The 23347-nt window shown below is 43.5% G+C and overlaps 3 protein-coding genes across 8 annotated transcripts in view; all 3 read right to left on the reverse strand.

Moving 5' to 3' along the window:
- The window catches only part of LOC308474436 (uncharacterized protein), a 49613-nt gene extending 45381 nt beyond the window's left edge, over positions 1–4232 (reverse strand). For 2 of the 5 annotated variants that reach the window (XM_081000702.1, XM_081000698.1), the window contains exons 1-2: positions 3838–4232; positions 179–285 (exon numbers count right to left, since the gene is read on the reverse strand). In XM_081000702.1, the coding sequence (XP_080856828.1) occupies positions 179–262 (84 nt within the window). In that variant the 5' untranslated portion in view covers positions 263–285; positions 3838–4232. The remainder of the gene's footprint in view (positions 1–178; positions 286–3837) is intronic. The other 3 variants (XM_081000700.1, XM_081000701.1, XM_081000699.1) reach the window with 3 other exon arrangements.
- Positions 4233–5556: 1324 nt separating this feature from the next.
- PRR18 (proline rich 18) lies at positions 5557–11720 on the reverse strand. Its single transcript, XM_080998618.1, has one exon. The coding sequence runs from the start codon at positions 10165–10167 to the stop codon at positions 9361–9363; it is 807 nt and encodes a 268-aa protein (XP_080854744.1). The 5' UTR covers positions 10168–11720; the 3' UTR covers positions 5557–9360.
- Positions 11721–11869: 149 nt separating this feature from the next.
- SFT2D1 (SFT2 domain containing 1) lies at positions 11870–19638 on the reverse strand. 2 transcript variants are annotated; one of them, XM_080998619.1, is made up of 7 exons: positions 19279–19625; positions 17885–17970; positions 16558–16639; positions 16026–16061; positions 14388–14446; positions 13422–13451; positions 11870–12531 (listed from the first exon to the last, which is right to left on the reverse strand). In XM_080998619.1, exons 2-7 carry the CDS (start codon positions 17959–17961, stop codon positions 12492–12494), a joined length of 324 nt encoding a protein of 107 aa, XP_080854745.1. In that variant the 5' UTR covers positions 17962–17970; positions 19279–19625; the 3' UTR covers positions 11870–12491. The 2 variants fall into 2 exon arrangements, with proteins under 2 accessions (XP_080854745.1, XP_080854746.1); XM_080998620.1 differs by lacking the exon at positions 17885–17970 and having other exon boundaries at positions 19279–19638.
- Between the last annotated feature and the right edge of the window lie 3709 nt (positions 19639–23347).

The raw sequence follows: 23347 nt of genomic DNA on the forward strand, positions 1-23347 counted from the left end.
CAATTAAAATTTGTAATGGAGAAGAGGAACATCAGTTGAGCATGTGACAAACACATACTAGTTATATCATGGGACTTTCTTAAAAAGAGGAGAGGAAGGACACAAACTTATTCCAGAGTTCACATAAAATGACTACACTGAAAGCATTCAAGGCCAATGGCACCTTTTAAAATATTACCTGATTCCTAGAATTAACTGGGAGGTACCTATCCAGAAGTGGAGGAAGTGTACTCTTCTTGTAAAGGTGCAAGCAGGTCGCCATATCGCATTACTGTGAGGGAAGTACTGTGAAAGAAAAGAAAGTAAACAAATTTATACATTGCAGAGAACACAATATTGCCACATCTAATTAGGTCGGACTAGCTGAACACTTAAATCAACATTAGGCATTTGTATAAAGGCTTTTGTTCCAAACCAACATATTGTTCACCTGAGCGACAGGTTAGTTACCTGAGCAACCCAGTCCTCAAAGTGTTTGTGCACCAGATTAAACAAACAGGGTGCTGCCTCCGCCATCGCTGCTGGTAAAACTGCCCGAGGACTGTAATTCTGGATTCTGCTGTTTAATAATTACGCAGCAGTTCACTGATTCATCATCCCCCTTTGTACAGTTACGGTTTTCTTAAAGTAAATATTGAATGCTCCTTAGAGCTATGCTTCACATAGAAGAATTTTGACAAAAGGAAGTTCTAGTTCAAATACATTTAGTCAATGAATTACCCTCCAACTTATTGAGGTAAGCCCATTCTATACTTTTAAAGCACCCCAAAAAAATATTCCTGGGAACTGTAGTTTGTTAAGAACACTGGGAATTGTAGCTTCATGAAGTGTTAACTACCATTTTCAGGAACCTTGGGGAGGTGCTTTAAATGTATGGCATGGACAGTCTGTGCCACAATCATTGTGCTGGTTTTTAATGTAGGCTTCAAACTGCTGCTCATCTATAAAGTAGCTCGTGAAATGATGTTCCATATGTTGCTACTGAAGGCATGAACACTAGGAGACGATATGACCCACAGCCCCTTCATGTGCCTATCTAGCAAAACATGAATTGATGGTTTGACTGCAATAATGTCCCACAGCTGTGTTTCAGAATTGGCTAGAGATATCTTGTTGGCATCCATCTGGCTAGAGAGTCAATGGAATGCACCTCCAGGGGTGAAATCAAACTGCTGTGATAGCAGCACCAAAGTGACCTCCCCATGGTGCAAGCCTGGGCAGTGTGTATGGAGGTCCTGGGCTGCCCAGACAACAAGACACCCTCTCATCATCACAGATGTGGTCCAAAGGAAAGCAGAGCAATACGGTTGGCACTAGCATGGCTGCAGGTGGTGCTGGGAGGAGGCTTGCAATATGCCATCCAACAGAATATATATGAACATTTGGTTTTGTTCTTTTAAATCAGAGTGTGGAACCTCATGCCCCCTACCCAAACACCCACTTTCAGCCCAGGAAATCCCCTCATTGGCCTTGCTTCACACTCTCTTTGACTGTATTTGACTGGCTGGAATGTATGCTTGTGACTCTTGCTTACATGGATGGAAGACAGAGAAAGGCATGGGAAGGAGCTGGCATGCAGCATAAAGGCAGCATGTACATTCATTTACAGTACACCCACCACTGGCATGTGGCCTCCAGAAGGTTGTCCAAAAGGGAATGTGGCCCTTGGGCTGAAAAATGTACCCCAAATGTTTTAAATGGTACCTGCAAAGTTGGGTGCACCTACACTTCCCTTCTCAACACACACACACACACACACACACACAGCCTACCCACATAAAAATGTGTACCAACATTAACAACTTGCTGCCATTATGCAGGTTCAGTCAGTTCCACTGTGAGATGAAGTTTTGTATATGTCTACTCAAAAGTAGCTTGGGACGCGGGTGGCGCTGTCAACCTAGCAGTTCGAAAGCACGCCAAAAAGTGCAAGTAGATAAATAGGTACCGCTCCAGCGGAAAGGTAAACATTGTTTCCATGTGCTGCTCTGGCTTCTCCAGAAGCGGCTTAGTCATGCTGGCCACCTGACCCAGAAAAACTGTCTGTAGAAGCGGAATAACGCCGGCTCCCTTGGCCTGTAAAGTGAGATGAGCGCCGCAACACCAGAGTCGTTCGCGACTGGACTTAACTGTCAGGGGTACCGTTACCTTTACTCAAAAGTAAGCCCATTGGGGAATTACTCCCAGGTAAGTATGTACAGTATTACAACCCAGGGCTGCAATCTATTACCCATTCATTAGGCAGTGAGCCCCATTAAACTGACCGGGACTTGCATGTATCAAATTTTGCTAAACACTTTTTGGTAAACATTCTTAAGTTTTAGGAAAAAACATTCTTAAGTTTTAGAATGTAACAGATTTTAGAAATGTGTTATATTCCCTTTCCTGTCTCAGAAGTCAGCGAAGAATAAAGGCTACCACAGAATAAACAACGACCATGTAAATCAGGCATTCACCAATGTGTAACACTGCAGGGTGAGAGTGGCAATTGGATCCTCAGGCATCAATCCTTGGTTTGAGAACAGGGATATTTTAATCACCTAAGGGTGTCCTGATTTTCTTCTATGAAATATTGGAAGGTTTGTAGTTCAAAATTCTTGCAACAGGAAATACTATTTTCCCCCAACATCCCGAGAGGGTACAAGAGGCTGCCTTTTCTATTTCGCCTCGGCTCCCTACCATTTCACACACGAGTCTCTCCAGGGCTACTAGGATAGTGAGAACTGAACCTGGAATCTTTTACAGGCAAAGCACATGCTCTAGCCTGGAGCTACAGCCCTTCCCCTCCCACAGCAAGGAGAAGGACAATCATTCCCTTTGTGAGAAAAAAGAAGATTTCACATCAGCTCAGTGAACTTGAGTGCCTTATCCAGGCTGGCTGTTCAGGCAGCCTTGTGTTGAAAGAGGCATGGGGTGGGCAGGAGCTAGATCATCTGGACCTAATGGTAACTCTCTGGGTGATGTGCAGCAGATCAGCAAGAATGTCTGGCTCCCGATTGTTTAACAAGAACAGCAACAAAGCAACTCCCCTCCCACTCTAAATTATACCGCTGCAATGAATAATCCTTTGGGGGTAACTAAGAGGAGGTTTCTGTGCGGACGAACTGTGATCTCATTTCAGCTCTGCTTCAAATTCCTGGGCTCAACTTTCTTTAATGTAAAGTGTGTATTTTTGGCACCAGGCTCTCATTGGTGAATCTTGGAGTTGTAGTAAACCCACCAAGTAGATCCCCCAAGCCTGAGCTCTGCCTAATCCCTGAAATAAAGGACTGTGGTCTGTAGTTCCCGGACCCTCAACTGGCCAGACCCCTTCAGCCCCCCAATATAAAATTTGATTGGGCTGCACCCTCTGCCCCAGATTGATGGACAGTTCAAATAGGGGGTGGGGTGTACCCTGTCATGTGATCGATTATGCAGGGAGGGGCTTACTTGCCCCCCAAATATTTTATTCAAGTTAGTACCCCGACCAGATTACCGGTTCCAAAACTTTTTCGGGCCACGCTATGCAGAACAGCGGCTTGCACGACCCACTAAGGCAGGCAACCACCCAGTGAAAATCAAAGCACAATCGCACATTTATTCAAAATGTAGTTTTAACTGGACCCAGTGGGATCAGCTTTCCAAAGGCAGCGCCCTCTGCCTTTTAGCGCCCCCCCCCATCCCACTGCTCCTCCCAGGGCTTGTACCGCTCCACACGGCGGGCAGGAAGGGGGCAAGGGGCTTCATTTCTCGGGGGCAAGGGAACCCTCCAATTGCCCGAGTCCCAGAACCAGAGAGACTCTCGCTCCGCCCGCAGAGGCCTCTGGCAGGAGACCCTCCCGCCCCGCGCCAACTTACCGCGCGAGGCGACAAGCGCGGGACGCGGCTTCCAGGCTCTCCCCGGAGCCCCGCGAGGCAGAGGCGCGCCGGGCTTCGCAGCGGCGTCCGCTTTCGGCACCGCCCTCGCCGGCGAGAAGCGCGCCCTCGGCGCCGGACGCCGACCCTGCCTCTTTCCCGCGCTCACTTCTCCCACAGTAGTGCTTCGCCGTGAAACGGGGCCCATGAAACAAGCGCTGGTAAAGAAAAGGCGAGATATCCCACCATGAATATTCATGCCGCCACTGGAATGCGTTAAACTCGGGGCGGCTAATGTGAGGGGGCTTCCCGAGGTTGCTGGACTACAAGTCCCATCATCCCTGACTACGGACCGTGCTGGCTGGGACTGATGGGAGTTATAGTTCAACAAATGGGGAGCCGCAGGTTCTCTTGGCCGGTCCGAGACAGAAAGATGAAGAAGTGCGAGGTCAAACATTTTCATTTGTGACCAAAGGCTCTTCTTTCGCAGCCAGGCACAGTGGAACTGGCTAGGGTAACATACCTATGTATCGTAGGCATTAACCGACGTTTAGGACAGCTGCAACCAGGCGCTTTGAAAAGTAGAGTGATGATGGGTGAGTTTTTTAGGAAGTTCAGAGTGGAAACACAGCTAGTTCTGCACTGTGTACAAAGAGCAAATCTGGCAACAAGTACAAGAAAGCATGTCTGCAAGAAAGGCATCTTGCTGCAAGATGGTTGCCCTTGTTATGGACGTGCTTCCATGGCGCTCCAAAGGGAACAAATCACAGCATCCCATTGTGTCTGATGGAATGCAACAAATATTCCAACCGAAGTAAATAAAAAGTGAAAGCTAGCTTTGAGATCCCAAAAATAAAGTTGCATAGAAGAACAATACTGTATTGTAAGAGCATTTCTCCAAAAACGACCACCTCTGTTCTGATGCTGATATCTGTTGGTAGGGATCTGAGCAAAAGGGTCCATCTACCTACTTAATATTATTTTAGAACTTTTTGATCCTGGTTCTGAAAGCTAACTGCACAATATTTTCATGAGATTTGAATAATTTTTGTTGGCAAATAAATGCCTTGTCTCCTAAACACATCAGGTGGGTATATTTCAATTCACTTCCGCATAATATGAAACAACTTTATTTGGAATTAATCTCATTGATGTTAATGGAACTTGCTTGCAAGTAAGGCTACTTAGATTCCCTGGATGCTGCTGGACTCTGAATCCTAACAGTCCCAGCCAACATGGTAAATGGTCAGGGATGATGGGAGTTGTAGTCCAGCTGCATCTGAAAAATTAAAGGTTCTCCAATCCTAATTTAAACACTAGCCTGGGAGCATAGATGACCCAATAATTTTATGCAGGCAAGAAAGTGGGTTGGCAGAGAAGGGATTTAGCCCTCTAGTCTCCCACTGCGCAACCAAGCAGGTTGCTAAAGCAGAGGAACCCTCTTCTCTGTGCCCAGCACATAAATGACTTCTCCATCCCTTTTCTGTAAGCCCCCAGGAGTTGAGGGGTGCAATATTAGGAAGATCTGTAATTGAGAAGATCCATGGGGTGGGAGCAGGCAAATTCTGGCCTCACTCAGGGCGCTGTATTACCAAACATTACCAAAGTCCACCACTGATCCTATGATTGCTTACTTAGATTTAAACTCCAATAAGTATGTGCAGGATTTCTGCCTAAGTGAAAAAAAAGTATTTACATAAGATATAATTTTAACACACAAAGCCTGAAAATACAATTTTTAATGGCTCAAATATATAAAAACCACAAACTGATATATAAATAATTTTAACAGTACATACATGGATCAACAATACTTAATACAAACACTCATCACTTGTTGACACTCTGACTATTGAAAGACATGGTGTGAGGTTATATAAAAATGCAAATCACCATTGGATGCTAGTCATCCAGAGAAAAGCCAGCCCAGATGTGCAAATGTACGCAGCAGGGGTGTTGATGGGTACTTGAAAGGACTCAGGACATAGGCCCCTGACACAAATACTGTACATGCTAATTTGCACATACAAGTTGACAGACAGCTGCTGTCTGAAAAGCCACTTTTTAAAAAGAAGTTTAAGAAGTTTAAAAAGAAGGAAAGGGGCAGGAGATTCAGGGCTCATTTGTGCTTCCATTTAGGCCATGATTTCTAGGCACAGGTCTGGGAAGTCTTTCTTTTGTCCTGCCACTTTCCCTCTGTTTACTACCGAATTGAAGCAAGCGTCAATTGGGGTTTCTGTGGATTGGCATTTCTTCCAATGCAGCAGTAAACTGTGAGAAAGTGGGGCAGGACAAAAAAACCAACCCTGGACCTAGAAGTCACAGAACAAAAGAAATAACGAAAGAAGCCCCAGTCAGCATGGCCAATTGCCAGGGATGATGGGAGTTGGAGTCCAATGACATCTAGAAGGCCACAGGTCACCTACTATACATCATAGCACACTATGCAAGAACAAAATGAGGTACTGTAGAAGGAAAAAAGCAGTATTAGGATTTCTCAGAATCACAGCTCTGATGTCTCTTCCCTCTCCTTAAGACTTCAGAGCTCATTATAGGGCAGATGTGGGGAAACTTTGGCCCTCCAGATGTTGGTAAACTACAACTCCCATCATCCTTGGCCATTGACCATGCTTGCTGGAAGTTGTAGTTCAGCAACATCTAGGGGGCCAAATGCTCCATATATATGGGGCTGGGAAATGTGAACAGTTCTGTTTACTCTGGCTGGCTGCTGATAATCCCATACTGAAGCAGCTACCTTTGATGAGACTTGGAGCATAACTCTAGAGTTGCCATATTTCAAAAAGTGAAAATCCGACAGTTGTTGAGCTTTTTTTTTTAAGTTTTGGAGCTAGCTTTAAGGAAATTCACAAAAATCTAGGCTTCTGACATTGGTTGCCGTAAGTCCAGATTTCCCCGGACATTACAGCGATTTCTGCCCGCACACCATTCCATCCCAAACTGCCTATCAGGGAGACACTGCCAAATAATTCTCATTTTCTCTCTCTCTCTCCAAGCTATAGATGTGATTCATAAGACAGTGGTTCCATGTGCCACCTGAGTCACATGGCAGCTACTGCCTCCTTAGGCCCATACTATCCTGGTAACATCTGTTAGAAAGAACATTATGGGCTGGACAAGGCTGGCAGGGGAAGCAGAGAGAATCCCCATCAGTTGCTGTTTCCGTTCTAAGTGCTGAGAGCAGCGTGGGATTCTGCCACATTCAAGCAGCTCCCATGCTGTTCAGATAATGTATGAAATGACCCCTGGTCTAAAGCATTTCACTTGCGGCTGGCATCAATGTTCTGGAGAAATTCATTGCCCGTTGCATTTAAAAACCTTCCAATGAATGTGTTCTTTGTATTTTAAAATAAGCATAAAACCAGCACACAAAACTAAAGCCACAAAGATGTATTTAGTTAGACGCTGAATCATGTCAGGAGAAAAAAAACATGTTCAGGCCTCCCCCACTCTCAGAATGCTGGTTGCTGCCTTTATTTGGGTAATCTTTATGCACCAACTCCAGCTGAGGGACTCTGGGTAGAATTCAACAAAGAGCAGACCTATTGAAATGAACGAACCTAACTCAAGTAGAATCATAGAATCGGTGTTCATTAATTTCAATGGGTCTGCTTTGAGTAAAACTTACCCTGAATTTCAACAAAGCCCTACTCACAGTAGATCCACTGACATTAAGGGAAAGATTCAACTAACAAGTCCCTTCCATGGAAGCCCTATGTAGAGACTTCTGCTTGCACAAGGGGGCTCTCCTCCCCATGAGCCCCTTGCAAGGAGAAATAGGGAGAACCCCCAGAAAAGTACATGGTGGGAGAAGGGGGAAATGCTTGCCCTGATGGAACAATTGCCTTAGCAGATATGAATTCTCCCTACTAAACCTAAGCCTATTAACTTCAATGAGTGTATGTACTCTGTCTGGGACTAGTGTTGACTACTATCTTGTTTATAACTCTGTGCTATTGTTTTGCTCCATATGAAAGTTTGTTAACGATTAGCAAGAAAAGAGGGTTTGTTTATCCTTTAGGGTCAAAATAGATGTTTGTTTCTATCAGTTCTCTTAAAAGACAGGTACACAACACAAATACGGAAGCGCTAAATATGCAGCTCTCACTTATGAGTTCCTAGAAAACTCAATTTTGCTGCAGAGCCGTTGCTTTTTATCTTGCCTCCCTGGCTCCTTTATGCACAATGATCTCAAAGACCTAGTTTTCATTCCAGTGTGAGATTACCAATCTGCTGGATTTATTTTATAGAACAGCAATTCTTTTAAAAAATTCACTCAAAGCAAAACAATTTGCAGCCCTATCCATTTCAACTGAGAGAGCTTTATATGCTTAAATCTCACCCATTGAAATAACAGCACTTAAAAATACAGGATTGTTCAACAGTATAGCCTTTATTTCCCGTCCCACCCCATAACTGTGGAGTAGCAGAATAAACAGGCAAAATATGCTTCCTCACCAATTTTAACTGTTTATTCAAATAAATAGAAATATTACAAATTTACAAAATCACTGTGCTATTCATTTACAATGTACTTTTTAAAAAAGTTTGTTAGTACTGAAGTTTGTGCCAAGTTTTTGTACTGTACACAGCCTCTTTCTTTGGAGTCACCTGCACTTAGTCATGTAGCACAAAAGCTCTTTCCTAAACTTCGCAGTCTCAGGAACAGGGAGGAAAAAGTGGAGAAACTAACAAGATTCCTTACCTTCTCCTGGACCTCAGGCTGCGAATTATGCTTTTATAAAGTGTGACAAAAAAATATTCAGCTGTCTCTGTGCACTCGGTTCTTTTCACAGGCTACAAAAATAAAAACACATTGCTATGTTACCATAATAAGTTAAACACAACCATGAAAAAGTTTAACATTTACATTTGGCCACAGTAAAATCTATACACGGAGAGGCTGAACTTCGTTCCCCATCACTTTAAAGCTATTGTCTCTATTATTCCAGCCAAAAACAACACAAAGGATTGGTTTTCCATAAGATCATCAGAAAAACTGTCTTTTTCGATTAAGATTTTGAGCAACAACAGCCCCAAAGAAATGTGGAACAGATTCCTAGCGCAGGGTGCCCAAGACAGAGGCACCTCTCATGCTCAAAAGGGTGTAGGGGGCGATTAAGCACATTTCCTTCCACGCACTATGTGCACAGAGATGAATTGTTCGTCTGAGCTGCCGTAATCCATTGAAAAAGGGTCGAGATGAAAGCAATTCTTATAACAGACAGAGGCGTGGTTGATCTTGGAAGCTCAGCCGAACGCAACGTGTTATGTTATTTTTCAGAAAACACACAAACACACACACACACACACACACACACACACAGTCACTAGCCAGGCCGGTGGAAGAGCTTTCTGCCGACAGAGGAGGAAATCCGTTCACAGTCAACAACAGGTGATGTGGGAAGGCGACCTTTGGCGACGAAGAACCAACTACGACACCACCCTGAGGAAGAAAACGGCGGGCTCGGGTCTGCCTGCTTCTTGGCCGAGCCCCTGGCCGGCCGCTCACAGGGTGCCCAAGTGCGGCAGCGTGTCCAGCTTGTCGGCGCGGTCGCGGGCAGCGGCGCTCTCGACGCCGCGGAGCCACTCGGTGCACTTGCGCACCAGCCCTTCGTCGGCCGCGCACGCTCCGGGGACGCCGGCCGCCCCTTCGCCGTCGGCCTCCTCCTCGTACTCCACGTCGTCGTAGCGGTGGCGCTCGTTGAGCAGCGACACCTGCAGCAGGGCGCGCAAGTCCCCGCCGCCGCCGCCGCCGGCCGAGCACCCAGCCAGGGGGCGCTTCGCGGCGTCCGGGGAGGCGGAGCGGGGCGTCCTCCCGCGTGGCCGCCGCTGCTGTTGCTGCTGCTTCTCCAGGCTCCGGCGCTGCAGCACCCGGATCGCCTCGGGAGGCAGGCTGAGCGAGAAGCGCAGCGCGGCCTCCCCGCGCCCCGCCGCGCAAAGGCTCTCGCAGGAGCGCGCGCCCGGGCCCGGCGGCCCCGCCACCGAGCGGCCTCGCGACGCCGGAGACGGAGGCGCCCCCGCGGCCGGGGCGGCTGCGGCGGGCGGGTTCCTGGCGGCCAGCGGCGGGGCGCCTCTGTTGCGCGGCAGCTGCCTCGGGAGAGAAGCGCTGGGCCAAGAGCTCGAGAAGGCGCCGCCGCCGCCGCCAGGGCGCTCCGCAGGGGCCCCGCCGCCGCGACCTTTCCGAGGGGGCTTGGCTGGCGCGAGGGGGAGCGCCGGCGCCTTTTTGGGAGCGCCCGGGCTCGGCTGCTGCGCATTCCGGAGCTGGAGTCGGGGGGCGGCAGCAGGTGGTGGCGCGATAGGAGGCAGGGACATGGCGCGGCCGCCGGCGGGAGCCCCTTCCCTCCTCCTCCTCCTGTGTGTTGTAGTTCAGCTCGACATCTTCGCCTCAGAGAAGGAGGCGGCGGCCAGCCTCTCGCCCTCAGCCGGGGCTTGCCGGCAGCTTCCGCGAACGAGCCCGGCCGCGCGGCGAACGTCGCTCTCTGGCACTGCGGATGAATGAGGCACGCGGCGGTCGCGGCTGGTTGGAGGCGAGAGGAGGAGCCGAGAGGGCCGGGCGGGGGGAGAAGAGGCGAGGGCTTCGGCGGAGGCCGGCCAGCGAGCCGGGCGCCGTGGCTGCGGACGGGCAGGCGGGCGGGCAGCCGCCCCCTATCAGGCGGAAAGAGAAAGTCCCGCGAGCGCCGACGGGGGGGCGGCATCGGGCAGCCGAGGCCCGTCTTGCGCCTCCAAGAACACAACTTTGCGCGCCTGTAGTTTGGCTCTCCTTAAAACACACACATATATATCGTCTCTCCCCGTTATGCCCCGTCTGGTCTATTGCGCGCAGAATTAATGTCAGGCTATATCAGAGGTTGAGTTGATACAAGAGCAGCTACTTGTTCGCGGATGTTCTGCACGGAGCCCATCACCAATGTCCCAAAAGCGCAGTTGGGGAAGAAAAAATAACAAAGGTGTCTAATGAGCAGGTAGGATGCTATAGGCATAAGATCACCTTGAAGATTCAGATCCAAAAGGGATTGCAGGCACAGTAAGTCTCCATAGTTTTAAGGTTCAGTAGACTTTGGGAGAGAAAGCAGCAACAGCTTAACTCCCCATCTTTGTCAACATAAAGCTTGGCTTGTAACCCAGATCTCATCCCATTTGTACATGGAATTAGCAAACCAGTAGCACACCCACACAGGGCCCCCAATACACTAACATGATATGCAAAGAAGCTGAACAAAACACACTATGTACTCACACCCTTCCACACATCTATGACATCCATTTTTAAAGCCGCCTTACACTGAACGATAAGTATTATCTATCCCCTCCTCTACTTGGGAGAGGTTTTTTTATTTAGCAAGTAAAAACATGAATGCTATTTAACTTTTCACCCCACTATACAAGGCTTGTATAAATAGCCAACCTAGCAAAATTGGGTGTAGAACCCTTTCTTCCCCTTGGCAATTTGCACGATGCCAAAATTACATGGTGTCTAAACATCAAATATGGTGTTTTTCTTGAATTCTAAAGCTTTTATTAGCTCTTAAAGTAGTTTTTAATGTTGCATGTTAATGCTGGAAATTGTCACTTTATTTAGCATTACTAAGATACACCACAATCCATCTTTAATACTTTATTCAAATAAATCCTACATATGACTTACGTTTCCTGACTTTAAGCAGCACACAATACACATTTGCAGCAATGTTTATATACCCTCCGTGTGCATGTCTATATCCTTCATCTACCAACTGTGTTCTCCACTTCCATAACATGTTACACATTCAGTCCCCTGCAAACTACAGCGTACTCACTGTTAAGACCATGTTAATGGAAGACAATCTTACCCAGCTACGAGTGATCACCAAAGAAGAAGAAGACGTAAACAGGAAGTATGTAACTGAATGTGTGAAGGGAATGCATGAGCCCAAGGATCTACTATATAATGGTTTGGCATGGGATGTGAACCAACCCAGTAATATCCAAGTGAAATTATTCTACAAAACAGGTAGATCTTCAATTCAAGAGTGCATATTTTTAAAGTATATTTATTTTGTAGTCAATGATTTAATATATTACTCATAAGCACTTTTAGTCAAGTGTATTTTAAGTATCACAGTACAAAAAGTTGGCATTTAAAATATAAGCTTAACAAGAAGTTCAAGCATTTAAAACAGCCTTACACATTTACAGTCTTTCCAGGCTAACGCATACTTTAACTTTTCAAAAAAAGCCCCATTAGCTATAAATTTGGCAAATACTTCATTTTACAATAATTTAAAAATTCTTTGGGAAAAGCATGTAACAATAATGCACAAATGGTACGATAAATAGCAAATTTTAGACAAAAGTATTTACATGCCTTTTACCTGAAATCCAAAGACTACTTTGATCTAGTTTTGAGATTAAATTATGTTAGCCAAACCTGATGCAACAGTTTTAAGACTCCGACATTACCAAATATTTTAAGAACAAATATTTAAAGGTTTCCTGATGTGCCAGTGTTGTGTGTTTTTAAAAGATTATTTTGCAAACACAATTTAATCTATTGTGGAAGGTGGATTTCACCATTTCAGGCGCTGAAACAATCCAAGTAAACTTGGGAGAAATGTAGTTGGCTTCCAAAAATATTGCAGATTTCTTCTCAGTTCACTTTAACCTAGGCAGGACGTGAAACATTTTATCACTGCATCCCTTTAAAAGAAAAGAAAAAAAGATAATTTCACCATGTTTCGTATGCCTATACTGCATGTTAATTTTATCAACCACATGTATTATCATAACACTCACAACAATTGTGATAACAACATCTAGTTACCAAATGAACTCCAGGAAATCAGATACAAATCTGGTTTGTATGACACAATCAAACCTTGACTACATCTCGTGGTCATTAAAGAAATGCCTTAACCACAAATCTGGTTTTGGACAGCATGCTAAGCCAAACTTTAGCTTAGTTCAATGCAAAGCTAAAAAGGACCAGGGAGGAGATAGAACACCTGTGAGCATTTCTCCAGGAGTTCACATGGTCCCAGCAAGTTATAGTTTGACTTACCATGTTGTGTGAACCAGGCTACTTAGTTACTGATGGTCTGAGAAAGGAATCATCTTCCTCAATATGCTTTCAATAAATACATTCTTACATGAAATTGTCCCTGTTTTATTTTGAGCAGTATATCATGATGAGCAATATGCTTTCATAGGAATAAACGCCACTGAATTTAACAGAACTTACTTTCAAGTAAGCATGTATCAAGACAGAGCGCACACAATTAGCTGTTCTTTGGTGGCAGGTTGTCAACTAGGCATCACAAGAACTAGTGTGTTGCTTTCAAAACAATCCTCTGCCCTTTAAGGAAGGGAATATTAGAAGCTCAACTTCGTAAGAAGATGCACAGTACAAGGTTAAGTTGAGTGTAACAGGAAATTTGCTTTTTGATAGCAATTGTAAAATATTTAGTGATGTAAGATGTGCTAGATACGATTACATAGAAAAAAAATCTGAAGAATAGTTTCTCACAAGAACAGTTTTTAAAAGCTGCAAGGCTCTTATTTTTGCAGGGCAAAAGAGCAAGCTGACTCACCGTGCATAAGGGATATACGACAGACTATACCTGAAAGAGAAAGAGGAAAAGTTAACATTAGCTCACTCTTCCTGCTTTACTCCACCTTCTACAATGTCAACCTGTTGCAATAAGTCCTTTAGATTATCTATTCAGATTATACGTAAGTTTAGAATAAGAGGGCTTTTGAAAGAACTAGGTGTACTGCCAAGGCATTCCTGAATCCACTCTCCATTTCAGATTTTGTTGCAAGCAAATTACACGGCCTCCTGCAAGATGGTACACAAGCTGGCCTTATGCAAGTGCCACAGAACCGAAGTAGTCCAAGAGGAAGCAAAAACAGCCTTCAAAATAAGCACAAGTGACTAGCTTGCTAGGGTCTGACGGAGGTAGGATGGAACACAGTGTCCTCCTTGCACTAATGCACTCATTCACCTGCATGAAATACCTTGCTGCCCATGGCTACCAGGCTGGTACTAAACAAGGCTATAATAAAATAAGACACTATCTTCGCCCCTACATGCAGTTTAATAAATTTAAATTTAGAAAACTCTTACAGAAAAAACAATTTGGAATCTATTTCCCCCCATCTAATACTGGATGACCTCCAATGGTATATGCCTACAAAAAAATGGACTTCCCTGCTTTTGCTTTCATTATTCCTGATCTCATTGGGGAGCTTCTGGTAACTTTCACAGAAATCTCAAAGCTCACAAGAACACAGTTAAAAAACTACTAATATGCACACATACATATTTATTCCTATAGCCCTACTCAGACCTCAAAATCCAAGCAACAGGTGGGAGATAAATCAATTCTGCTTTTTTTTATATACCTGCAGTAAGTTCTGAAGCAGAGGAGATACTTTTTTAAAAGGCTACGGATCAAGACAGCAATATCACATTGCACAGCTTGCAAGATAACATACCGTACTTACATGCTGAGTTTTATATGACAGTAGTGTTAAAAATGTTTATAATGACTTACCAGGTCATTGCCAAGAACTGCAGAATGCAGAAGAGCAGAGCTAGCCCTTTCTTGCCCCACTAGAGAGAAAGAGATAAGGAACATATGGTGAGCTTGTTGACACTGTTTTTAAAATCAATAAATTTAAAATGAGTCTCAAGAAGCTCCAATGGCAAATTAACCCTGATTAAAACACTTGAACAAAATGCATTGCTATACACTTCCATTAGAGGGCATAACCCAAAGTATGCATATTTATTAGGAATTAACTTTTGGCAAGTAGGGACACGGGTGGCGCTGTGGGTAAAACCTCAGTGCCTAGGGCTTGCCGATCGCATGGTCGGTGGTTCGAATCCCCGCGGCAGGGTGAGCTCCCGTCGTTCGGTCCCAGCTCCTGCCCACCTAGCAGTTCGAAAGCACACCTAAGTGCAAGTAGATAAACAGGTACCGCTTTATAGCGGGAAGGTAAACGGCGTTTCCGTGTGCTGCGCTGGTGCTGGCTCGCCAGAGCAGCTTCGTCACGCTGGCCACGTGACCCGGAAGTGTCTCCGGACAGCACTGGCCCCCGGCCTCTTAAGTGAGATGGGCGCACAACCCTAGAGTCGGACACGACTGGCCCGTACGGGCAGGGGTACCTTTACCTTTAACTTTTGCCAAAGCCAATGGGACTTATTCCCAAGCAAGCTTATATAGGAGTGCAGTATTAAATATGCAAATATTTTCACTAGACTGGCTTACCCCATATAAAATTTTATGTTAACTAGATGTTTTTATTAAAAAATGAAAGTAAACACTACGTGGCCAGGATTACATCAGTAGTAAAAACACTAAGAGCAGCAGTGGGAGACATACGGTTTTCTGGATATTGTTGAACTCCAATTCCCATTATCCCCACCAAGCATGGACAATGGTTAGGTGTGATGGGAATCATAGTCTGACATGTCTGGAGAGTCAGAGCAGGCATCCCCAAACTCGGCTCTCCAGCTGTTTTGGGACTACAACTCCCATCATCCCTAGCTAACAGGACCAGTGGTCAGGGATGATGGGAATTGTAGTCTCACAACATATGGAGGGCTGAATTTGCAGATGCCTGGTTACACAAGCCCTAAATCCAAGGACCTGTCAAACTTCAGTTAGACACAGCAAAGCCTACAGACCCAGATTTCAACATTAAACTAATTTATGCTGATGACACATTAAATCTGGTAAGAGGTCACCAGTATGGCACCCCTGGATGTAATGGTGCTCTTGAGAAATTTCCTTTTTTCCCTGTGTGTCTACAAAAGCTTTATGTCTTTCATTGGTAGTTTTGTTGTCATCCAATTAAAATTATGAAGTTTTTTCTGCATTGGATCAATGTTTCCGTGGTGCTGGCAAATATCAGATTTGCAATTTTTATTGTGTAGTCTACCAATATAAGCTTAATTTGATAGGATTTTGGAGAACCCATGCAAATTCATGAGGTTCGTTTTAACTCCACTAGATCAAACTTTTACCCAAACCCCTTGGAAACACAAAATGTGTGTACTACACTTTTTGTTGCGAGGGGAATAAACCAAGGGAGGGTGAAGAAGAACAAACAGAGGAGGTGGTGCACTTTCAAAATTCCAAATGTGCCAATACACCCAGAAAGGTTGGCATGAAGACAATATTACTTACCCAGAACACAGCACATAGGGTACAGATAAAACACAACTGGAGAAAAGGAGAATCATATCAGTATATACTTAAGCAATACATAATTATGCAATATTCTCCCACTAAAACTCTGGAATGTAGAAAATCTACCAAAGTTAGTGCATTCTTGGCAGTTTCAATGTTTTATTTAGTATCTTTCCAGAAGCACTATGTACCCATTCCCTCCATTTTCTCATTTTAAAATCAAAAGATACCACCGAAACATTATGTAAGCTCACAACACAGTCATAACCTAACCTGAATTACCTATTCTGCTGACAAAATTAGTTTGATAAAATTGAACACAATCTTCAATTGTCTGCTTGTATCATATCATTTTCTGACTCCTCCTAAAAACAGATATGTTATACATAACACAATTTTGGGGGGGAGGGAGGGAACATCTCAGTGACGTTATGAAGTTCTAATTTAAATACCGACTCTGCCAGAATACCCTCAGGGAAACTCAACATTACGCTTCATTATTTTCAAATACAGAAAAGATGTAGCTTACCAGCATAACAATTGTCACAATTAATCTTGTTGGTTCAAACATCTTTTTCAGTTGTTTCACAGGGCCCATCAAGAAGCAAGTACTGGTTTGCAAGAAATTAAACAATAAGCATGCCTGCCATTAACTGAACCAAAGAAGCATGTGTGTTTGTTGAACGGCAATGTTTATAGTTTAAATCCCATACCCCTCTATTAGTGTTGAAAGCATAATGAGAGAACTGATTTACATTGAGAATATAGGAAGAATATAGGAAGACCTTGCAATCCAGCTAGTTTGTGAATTTCATGAAGCAGCTGCCTCCTTGTGGCACTGGCACTCTACTTGTTCCTTAAAATCACCACAGTTTTAAATTACTCGAGCATTACAGAGTTACAAGTTTTAACCCAGTTCTAAAAAACTGCCAAAAGTTCGGATGCAAGTCATATTAGCAGACCAAAAAAAAAGGGTACAGTGTTATAGATAAAAACATTGCTTTAAAGCATAAGGATGTTGTCTAATTTTTAAGAAGTATGTCTGCAATACCAGCAAGTAGCCCTGTGATTAATTACTCCTAGAATATCCAGATGGATTTAATGATCTTTCCCAAGGATACTGGAAAGAGACACCCCCCCCCCCCATGTTTTACTGGGACAAAGCAGAGAAAGAACAGGAGTAGACTTTTTGCAGCGCAAAACTTCAGAATTGAAGTTCTTGACAGACAAAATTGGTGGTGGAGCAAACAACTTAATCTTGAAGAAGATGTAAGTACATGGAAAAATGTGTATGTAATCAGTTTTGCATGTAAATGATTGCCTGGTAGCCACACGCAACAAGGAACTGCATGCTGGTGAGTGGGGGGGTTGGTGAGGAGGGGATGGAGCCCTTTGTCCCATGGCTCCTATAAGAGGGAAACTTCCTTAGTAAAAGCATAGAAATGGAGCCATCTGCTGGAAGGAGGGCAGAGGTCTAGATCCTTAGGCTACCAGTCCCCTGCAAACTAGCAACTTATTTGGCAGGCTAGTAATTTTTGTGGGGTTATTTACAAGGGTGGTGTGCATACTAGTCATCTACTCAGATAGGCAGGTGTGCCCCAGTTTCTTTTGTGAAATATCAGTATTTTCTGATAAGATGCATCCTCTTTTTTTTTTTAAGGTCTCACATCAAATACACATAAACAGACAGCAACACAGGAAGGCAGTTTTCATTTTACAAAGAGATTCAATTTTTATTATGTCCTTTCTTTTAAAAGTACCATATACAATGTTTTTCTCGGTTTGCAGTTCTCTCCAAATGAAGTTTAAAACTACACATCTCATTAAAACTTTTAAATAAATAAATCTGTCCATACCTGGCTAATGCAGCAATATTTCCTAAGGTATAGAACACTGCAAAGAGTTTTGTGCCAGCGCCTGGGAGCCAAAGCATTGCTGTCCCCTATACAAAATAAGCCCAGTTGCGAACTTTAGAAGCGTGGTGATGTCAGAGTGGTAAGGTATTAAATATTATACTAACACAAAATCAACACAGCAGCAAACATCTAGCACATTCTAATATTACCCTCTGCTGGCAACTAGATATACTGATGTTAATTAACTGCCTCTAAGTGTTTACCTGTGACAGACTTAAATATCTGGAATTAATAGAAATGCATGTATGAGTCAATCAGTTTATACAATTACTCTTCTTACAAAGTACAACTAAAAAGGCAGAAGCCCAAATTTAAGCCATTTCGGTAAATCACATCTTCCTGACTGTAAGAAACGAATTATTTGAAATAATATTTCAAATCAACAATACTTCCCAGTACATGTTGTCTCTCAATATAAGGCCACCAGGAAACCTAGATCTTACAAGGGACCTTCCATTCAGAATGGTAAAAATGATGTGGCTAGTCTTGTTTAATTTCAGGCCATGAGATAAATGCCTCCCCATTCTTTATGATCCAAGAATGAAACCTTGTCCTGCTTGCCCTCGTTTACAAAATAGAGAACAGCCACGATGTGAAGCAGCCCTTTTTCTGTGTGAACACCCAGACTGTATCTGGCAGATCTCTGACAGGGAACGGCCATCTCCTTCTATAGTTTCCGTTCTATGCTTGCTTTAAGTTCTGAAGGCTTTCCCTGACAGCTTATGAAAAATGGTTGAATATTTTAAAATATTCATGCTGATATTTTTATTAATTGTAAAGACATTTTGGCATATAAGTGGCATATAAATGAATTAAATATAATTTTAATTGTCACCGTCACTGCTCAACTGATTTTAAGAGTTAGATCTGAAATTGGTCTGAGCTCATGTTTACAGGTAAATGTGATTAATAAATGCAAGTGAACAGCAGTATATGAACATATATATACCCTGTCATGCACAACCCTTACAAGGAGCGCCATGTTTGAATGGCTTTCTCACATATATTTAAAAAAAACCTCCCTGCACGTAGAAATTTCATGTATATGCATTTGAGACTAGGTGGCTAGTCTCAAATGCATATACTGTACTGCTATAACAGCATTAAAGGGACAAGGGGATTTTGAGGTGAAGTCTATTATACAATCTCATTTCAGAATGAAATCAAAACAGTGCCATGAGAGCTATACCACTTTCTGAACATCGAGATTTACTATTGCTTGCCCAAGGAAGTTTTATGCATCTTTTGTTTAAGAACAGAAAATAAAAAGAAGTATAAGCAGAGATCCAAGAAACCAGGTTGCTTTTCATATGTTCTACAAAGTTTTTACTTACAAGAATGGAACACACAATGCCACTTGCAAAGCAGATAGCAAACCATTTGACTCGAGTACTAAAACTAAGAGTTGAAGAATCAAGCACCTGTGGGTGAAGAAAGAAAGAAAGAAATTAGCTTCTAACAATACTATATCTTAGACCAATTCACATAAACAGGTTTCTTAACTAACGGTTTTCTAGTCACATAATTGCTGAATAACAGAGAGCATGTACAGACTATGTCTTTGAGCCAAAAGCCTTTTCTCCACAGGTAGGGTTCTTTTTTGACCAAGTGGAAGAGCTCTGTGTGAGGTAAGTAATCTCGAAACTTTAACAACTCACCACTAGAGTTTGTGTACTTCAGCCTGGATCGCTCAGTTGGTTAGAGCAGGCATAGGCAAAGTCGGCCCTCCAGATGTTTTGGGACTACAACTCCCATCATCCCTGACCACTGAGTCCTGTTAGCTAGGGACGGTGGGAGTTGTAGTCCCAAAACATCTGGAGGGCCCACTTTGCCTATGCCTGGGTTAGAATGTAGTGCTGATAATGCCAAGGTTGCAAGTTCAATCTGCGTATGGGATGGCTGCATAATTCTGCACTGCAGGGGGTTGGACTATATGATCCTCAGGGACCCTTCCAACTCTACAATTCTATGATTCTGTAAACCTGAACCTCCAGGGACAGTATTGTGTTCAAGAGCACCAAGCTACCTTTCGGAGGAGTGCAACCCAGTCCAGAACAGGCTGTCTCTTCACCTCCCCAACTCAAGAACTTTGAACAGAGAACATCACCATCATTTCAGGATCTGGCTTTTTCTCCAATATGTTTAGTGCAAAATACATTGTTCTTACTCCTCCCTCAAACCCACTGTAGATAGCATGCAAATTTTGGAGATTCAATACAAAAAGTTGAGGATATCAGCAACTGAACATGTTTCCTTAATGGAGTTTGCTGTCTTTGAAATTGGAATGCACAATGGCAAATACTGTGAACCAATCTCCTACACCCACCCAGGCCTACCCCTCTGTCTGACCTTTACACATGTATGAAGGGGGAAGCTAGCTACATAGGCTTATCCAGGCAACTGGGATCCCCAACAAGGGGCCAGGTGAGGTTGCCCTCTTCACAACAAGGTCTAGCACATGAACAGGTCTTTATTTTCAAACACTTCTGCACAGCATTCCCTTCAATGGTTGAAAGACCTGAAAACTCCAGCACCCTCTTAAGAGTACTGATTGTCCACCAAAGCATGTTAATTTACAGCTATGTAAGAGACATCACCTAGGAAGGACATTTCCCCTATTGCTGCTTACTCCTTCCCTACCTTTTTATTGGAAGACTCTCATGTCTTGCTCCCATGCCTCCACCCTAAAAAGGAAACTCAAAACTTTTGCTCATTGCAGAGCATGTATTTTACACAGGTGTTCTGCCAGTGTAGAGCCAATTAAGGGCTCAAAACCTGCCAAAAACAAGGGCAGGAACTGAACTGGGCAGAGCAGTTTATGTTCATGTGAAATGAAAATGTTCTTGTTTGCTTTGAGAGCAAGTAACAGAGCATAAGCAGTTAGAAGTCGTAAAAGTATGAGTAAACAAAATTAATCTGATGGACATAATGTATGATTCTCCAAGTGATATAAGGTGGCATCTCCTGGAGCCAGGAGTCCAAGCCAACTTCCAGTTCCTGCTCCCATCCCATCTCACATCAAACCCTTATCACCACTTATAGGACTTGGCATGCCATACTTATTTTTGATCTAAAAATAAATTCTCCCATACTTCATCTACTATATATTTTGGAAAGGGGTTTGTCCATTTGTTCCCTATAAGTTTGGATGCATCTCAAGATATCATCTCCAAACTTGGAACAAGGGTCCCCGAGGTGTGGGCAGCACTCTTCATTGACGTTTGGATACTGGCCACCATCTTGAATCAAGATGGAGAACCAAAACATGACTTTGGTGTGACTTAACCCATTTTTTAGCATTGGTATTGTTGCCAAACTTAGCAAGAGGGCAGCTCTGAGCACTCCCTGCTAATTCTTTATATTGAGATGCAACTTTTAACATTATGATCTGTTAAAATTTGTAGATTTAACACGATTATATTCTGGTTTAATTTTGGCCAAGCTGTTTATAATAATTTTTTTTAAATAAAAAGCCTTGTTATTTTTTAATCCACCTAAAAGAATCAAGGCCACAGACAATTACAAAGATAAGCCTGCAGAGGGAAAATGGAAGACCTCCTGAATGTCTCTCTTCCACCTCCCTCCCTCCCTGCCCTTGCCTCATGCTTAAGGAGATAGTCGTATCTGCAGCTGTTCTTGTCTGTCCCCACCTTTAATTCATGCAGCTATTATCATGGACCATATATTACTTTCTTAGGCCATTGTGCTGACTTCCTACTCTATTGAAATGTCTTTTCCCATGACCAAAACAAATTTAAGCTTTCAAAATGCAACAATGTATAACTTACCTTTTCCTATCGAAATCTTTATCCATATATAGGCAGCAAGGAAAAGAAATACAAACATTCAACAGCAGCACCCAAAAGTGAGATAGCAAACAACTCTGACATTCCTTATCAGAGTTTAGGGTTTCCTCATTTTGAGAGAAACTTTGTAAACTTTGAATATCCCAGGAACATGTGTGATCCATATTTATGGTGTTTAGCCTTGACACAACTATGTATGGCTTACTCACCGCTTTATTCAGTATAATTACCCTGTCCCAGTAGTGTGTCCATGTATGTTCCATACGTTTCTGAAGCTAATTAAATCTACATTAGGGAAATTTATTCAAAACTGAAACGCCTCATGAGTAGCTAAATGTGTAGCATTTTCAGAATATCATATACATTTTTACTTTTAAGAAAGATGTTATGAAGCTGGTGAATTCTCAAAATAACCCATCATGCAGTGTCGCAGCTGCCCACATGTAGAAGTGAACAAAACCACTTTTGGAGAAAAGTCTTTCTACTGAGCTTTAAAGCCAGACCAGATTAACTTGAAAACAGATAGGAAATATAATCTATATTTGCAGTTAGTAGATAGATAGTTAACCTTGAGGGGGCCAATATGTTTCATTTTCCAAGGCCTCTGTTAAACAGATGCGATCATTTGTTTTGTGGTTGCTCATAGGTGAAGCTGAGTGAACTAATTACTAAACACACTCCACAATTAGTAAACCACCACTCCATTTCACAACTGCTCAATCTGAGCTAAGGGGTCAGACCAAACTCTTCTTTAGTAAGTAAAAGGGCAAGAGATGACAGAGGTATCTGTGCCCATTAGCCTTTTGCAGCAGATACTCATATTCATTAGGCACCACCGCAAAATAAAGCAGCAGTGACAAATTCTTGCCTTTCATGCTCACATTCCAACTTCACCTCTTCCTCTCCTAACAACGCCTCAGGCTGCATCAGAATCTAACCAGTTAGGCGTTTCAGATATAAATATTTCCATGTCCTTCCCGAGGAAGCCAGACTGGGAACCTAAATCCTTCTGTATACAATACAAATACTCTTGCCTCTGATCTGAATGACCCACCGTCCCCAATGTGAGAAGCGCAAAAACCTCTTCCCCAAGATCAACACAGATTGCAAAAACTCTCCTTGGTCCTCTGGCTCCTGCAGAAGATTTGGGGGGAGACACCAGTGGAGGAGATGCTGTCAAATCCAGAGCCTGGTCCCTTCCTCAAATCATCTGCAGATCCCAGAGGGAAGAAGGAGCTGAGGGCACCCACAAATAACCACAGTCTACGGAGGCCCGCTAGTGATGTATGGAAGTGAGAGCTGGACCATAAAGAAGGCTGATTGCCGAAGAATTGATGCTTTTGAATTGTGGTGCTGGAGGAGACTCTTGAGAGTCCCATGGACTGCAAGAAGATCAAACCTCTCCATTCTGAAGGAAATCAGCCCTGAGTGCTCACTGGAAGGACAGATCCTGAAGCTGAGGCTCCAATACTTTGGCCACCTCATGAGAAGAGAAGACTCCCTGGAAAAGACCCTGATGTTGGGAAAGATGGAGGGCACAAGGAGAAGGGGACGACAGAGGACGAGATGGTTGGACAGTGTTCTCGAAGCTGCAAAC

The sequence above is a fragment of the Podarcis pityusensis genome (genome assembly GCF_964106645.2).
Source record: "Podarcis pityusensis genome assembly, chromosome: 3".
NCBI classification, from domain to species: domain Eukaryota; kingdom Metazoa; phylum Chordata; class Lepidosauria; order Squamata; family Lacertidae; genus Podarcis; species Podarcis pityusensis.

Excerpts from the sequence above, each read along its gene's own strand:
- PRR18 (XM_080998618.1), bottom strand. The coding sequence starts at position 10,167 with ATGTCCCTGCCTCCTATCGCGCCACCACCTGCTGCCGCCCCCCGACTC.
- SFT2D1 (XM_080998619.1), bottom strand. The coding sequence starts at position 17,961 with ATGCTTTGGCTCCCAGGCGCTGGCACAAAACTCTTTGCAGTGTTCTAT. Across the intron at positions 16,062-16,557 it reads TTGTGACAATTGTTATGCTG|TTGTGTTTTATCTGTACCCT; the intron begins GTAAGCTACATC and ends CCTTTTCTCCAG. Across the intron at positions 13,452-14,387 it reads CAGTTCTTGGCAATGACCTG|GTATAGTCTGTCGTATATCC; the intron begins GTAAGTCATTAT and ends TTTCTCTTTCAG.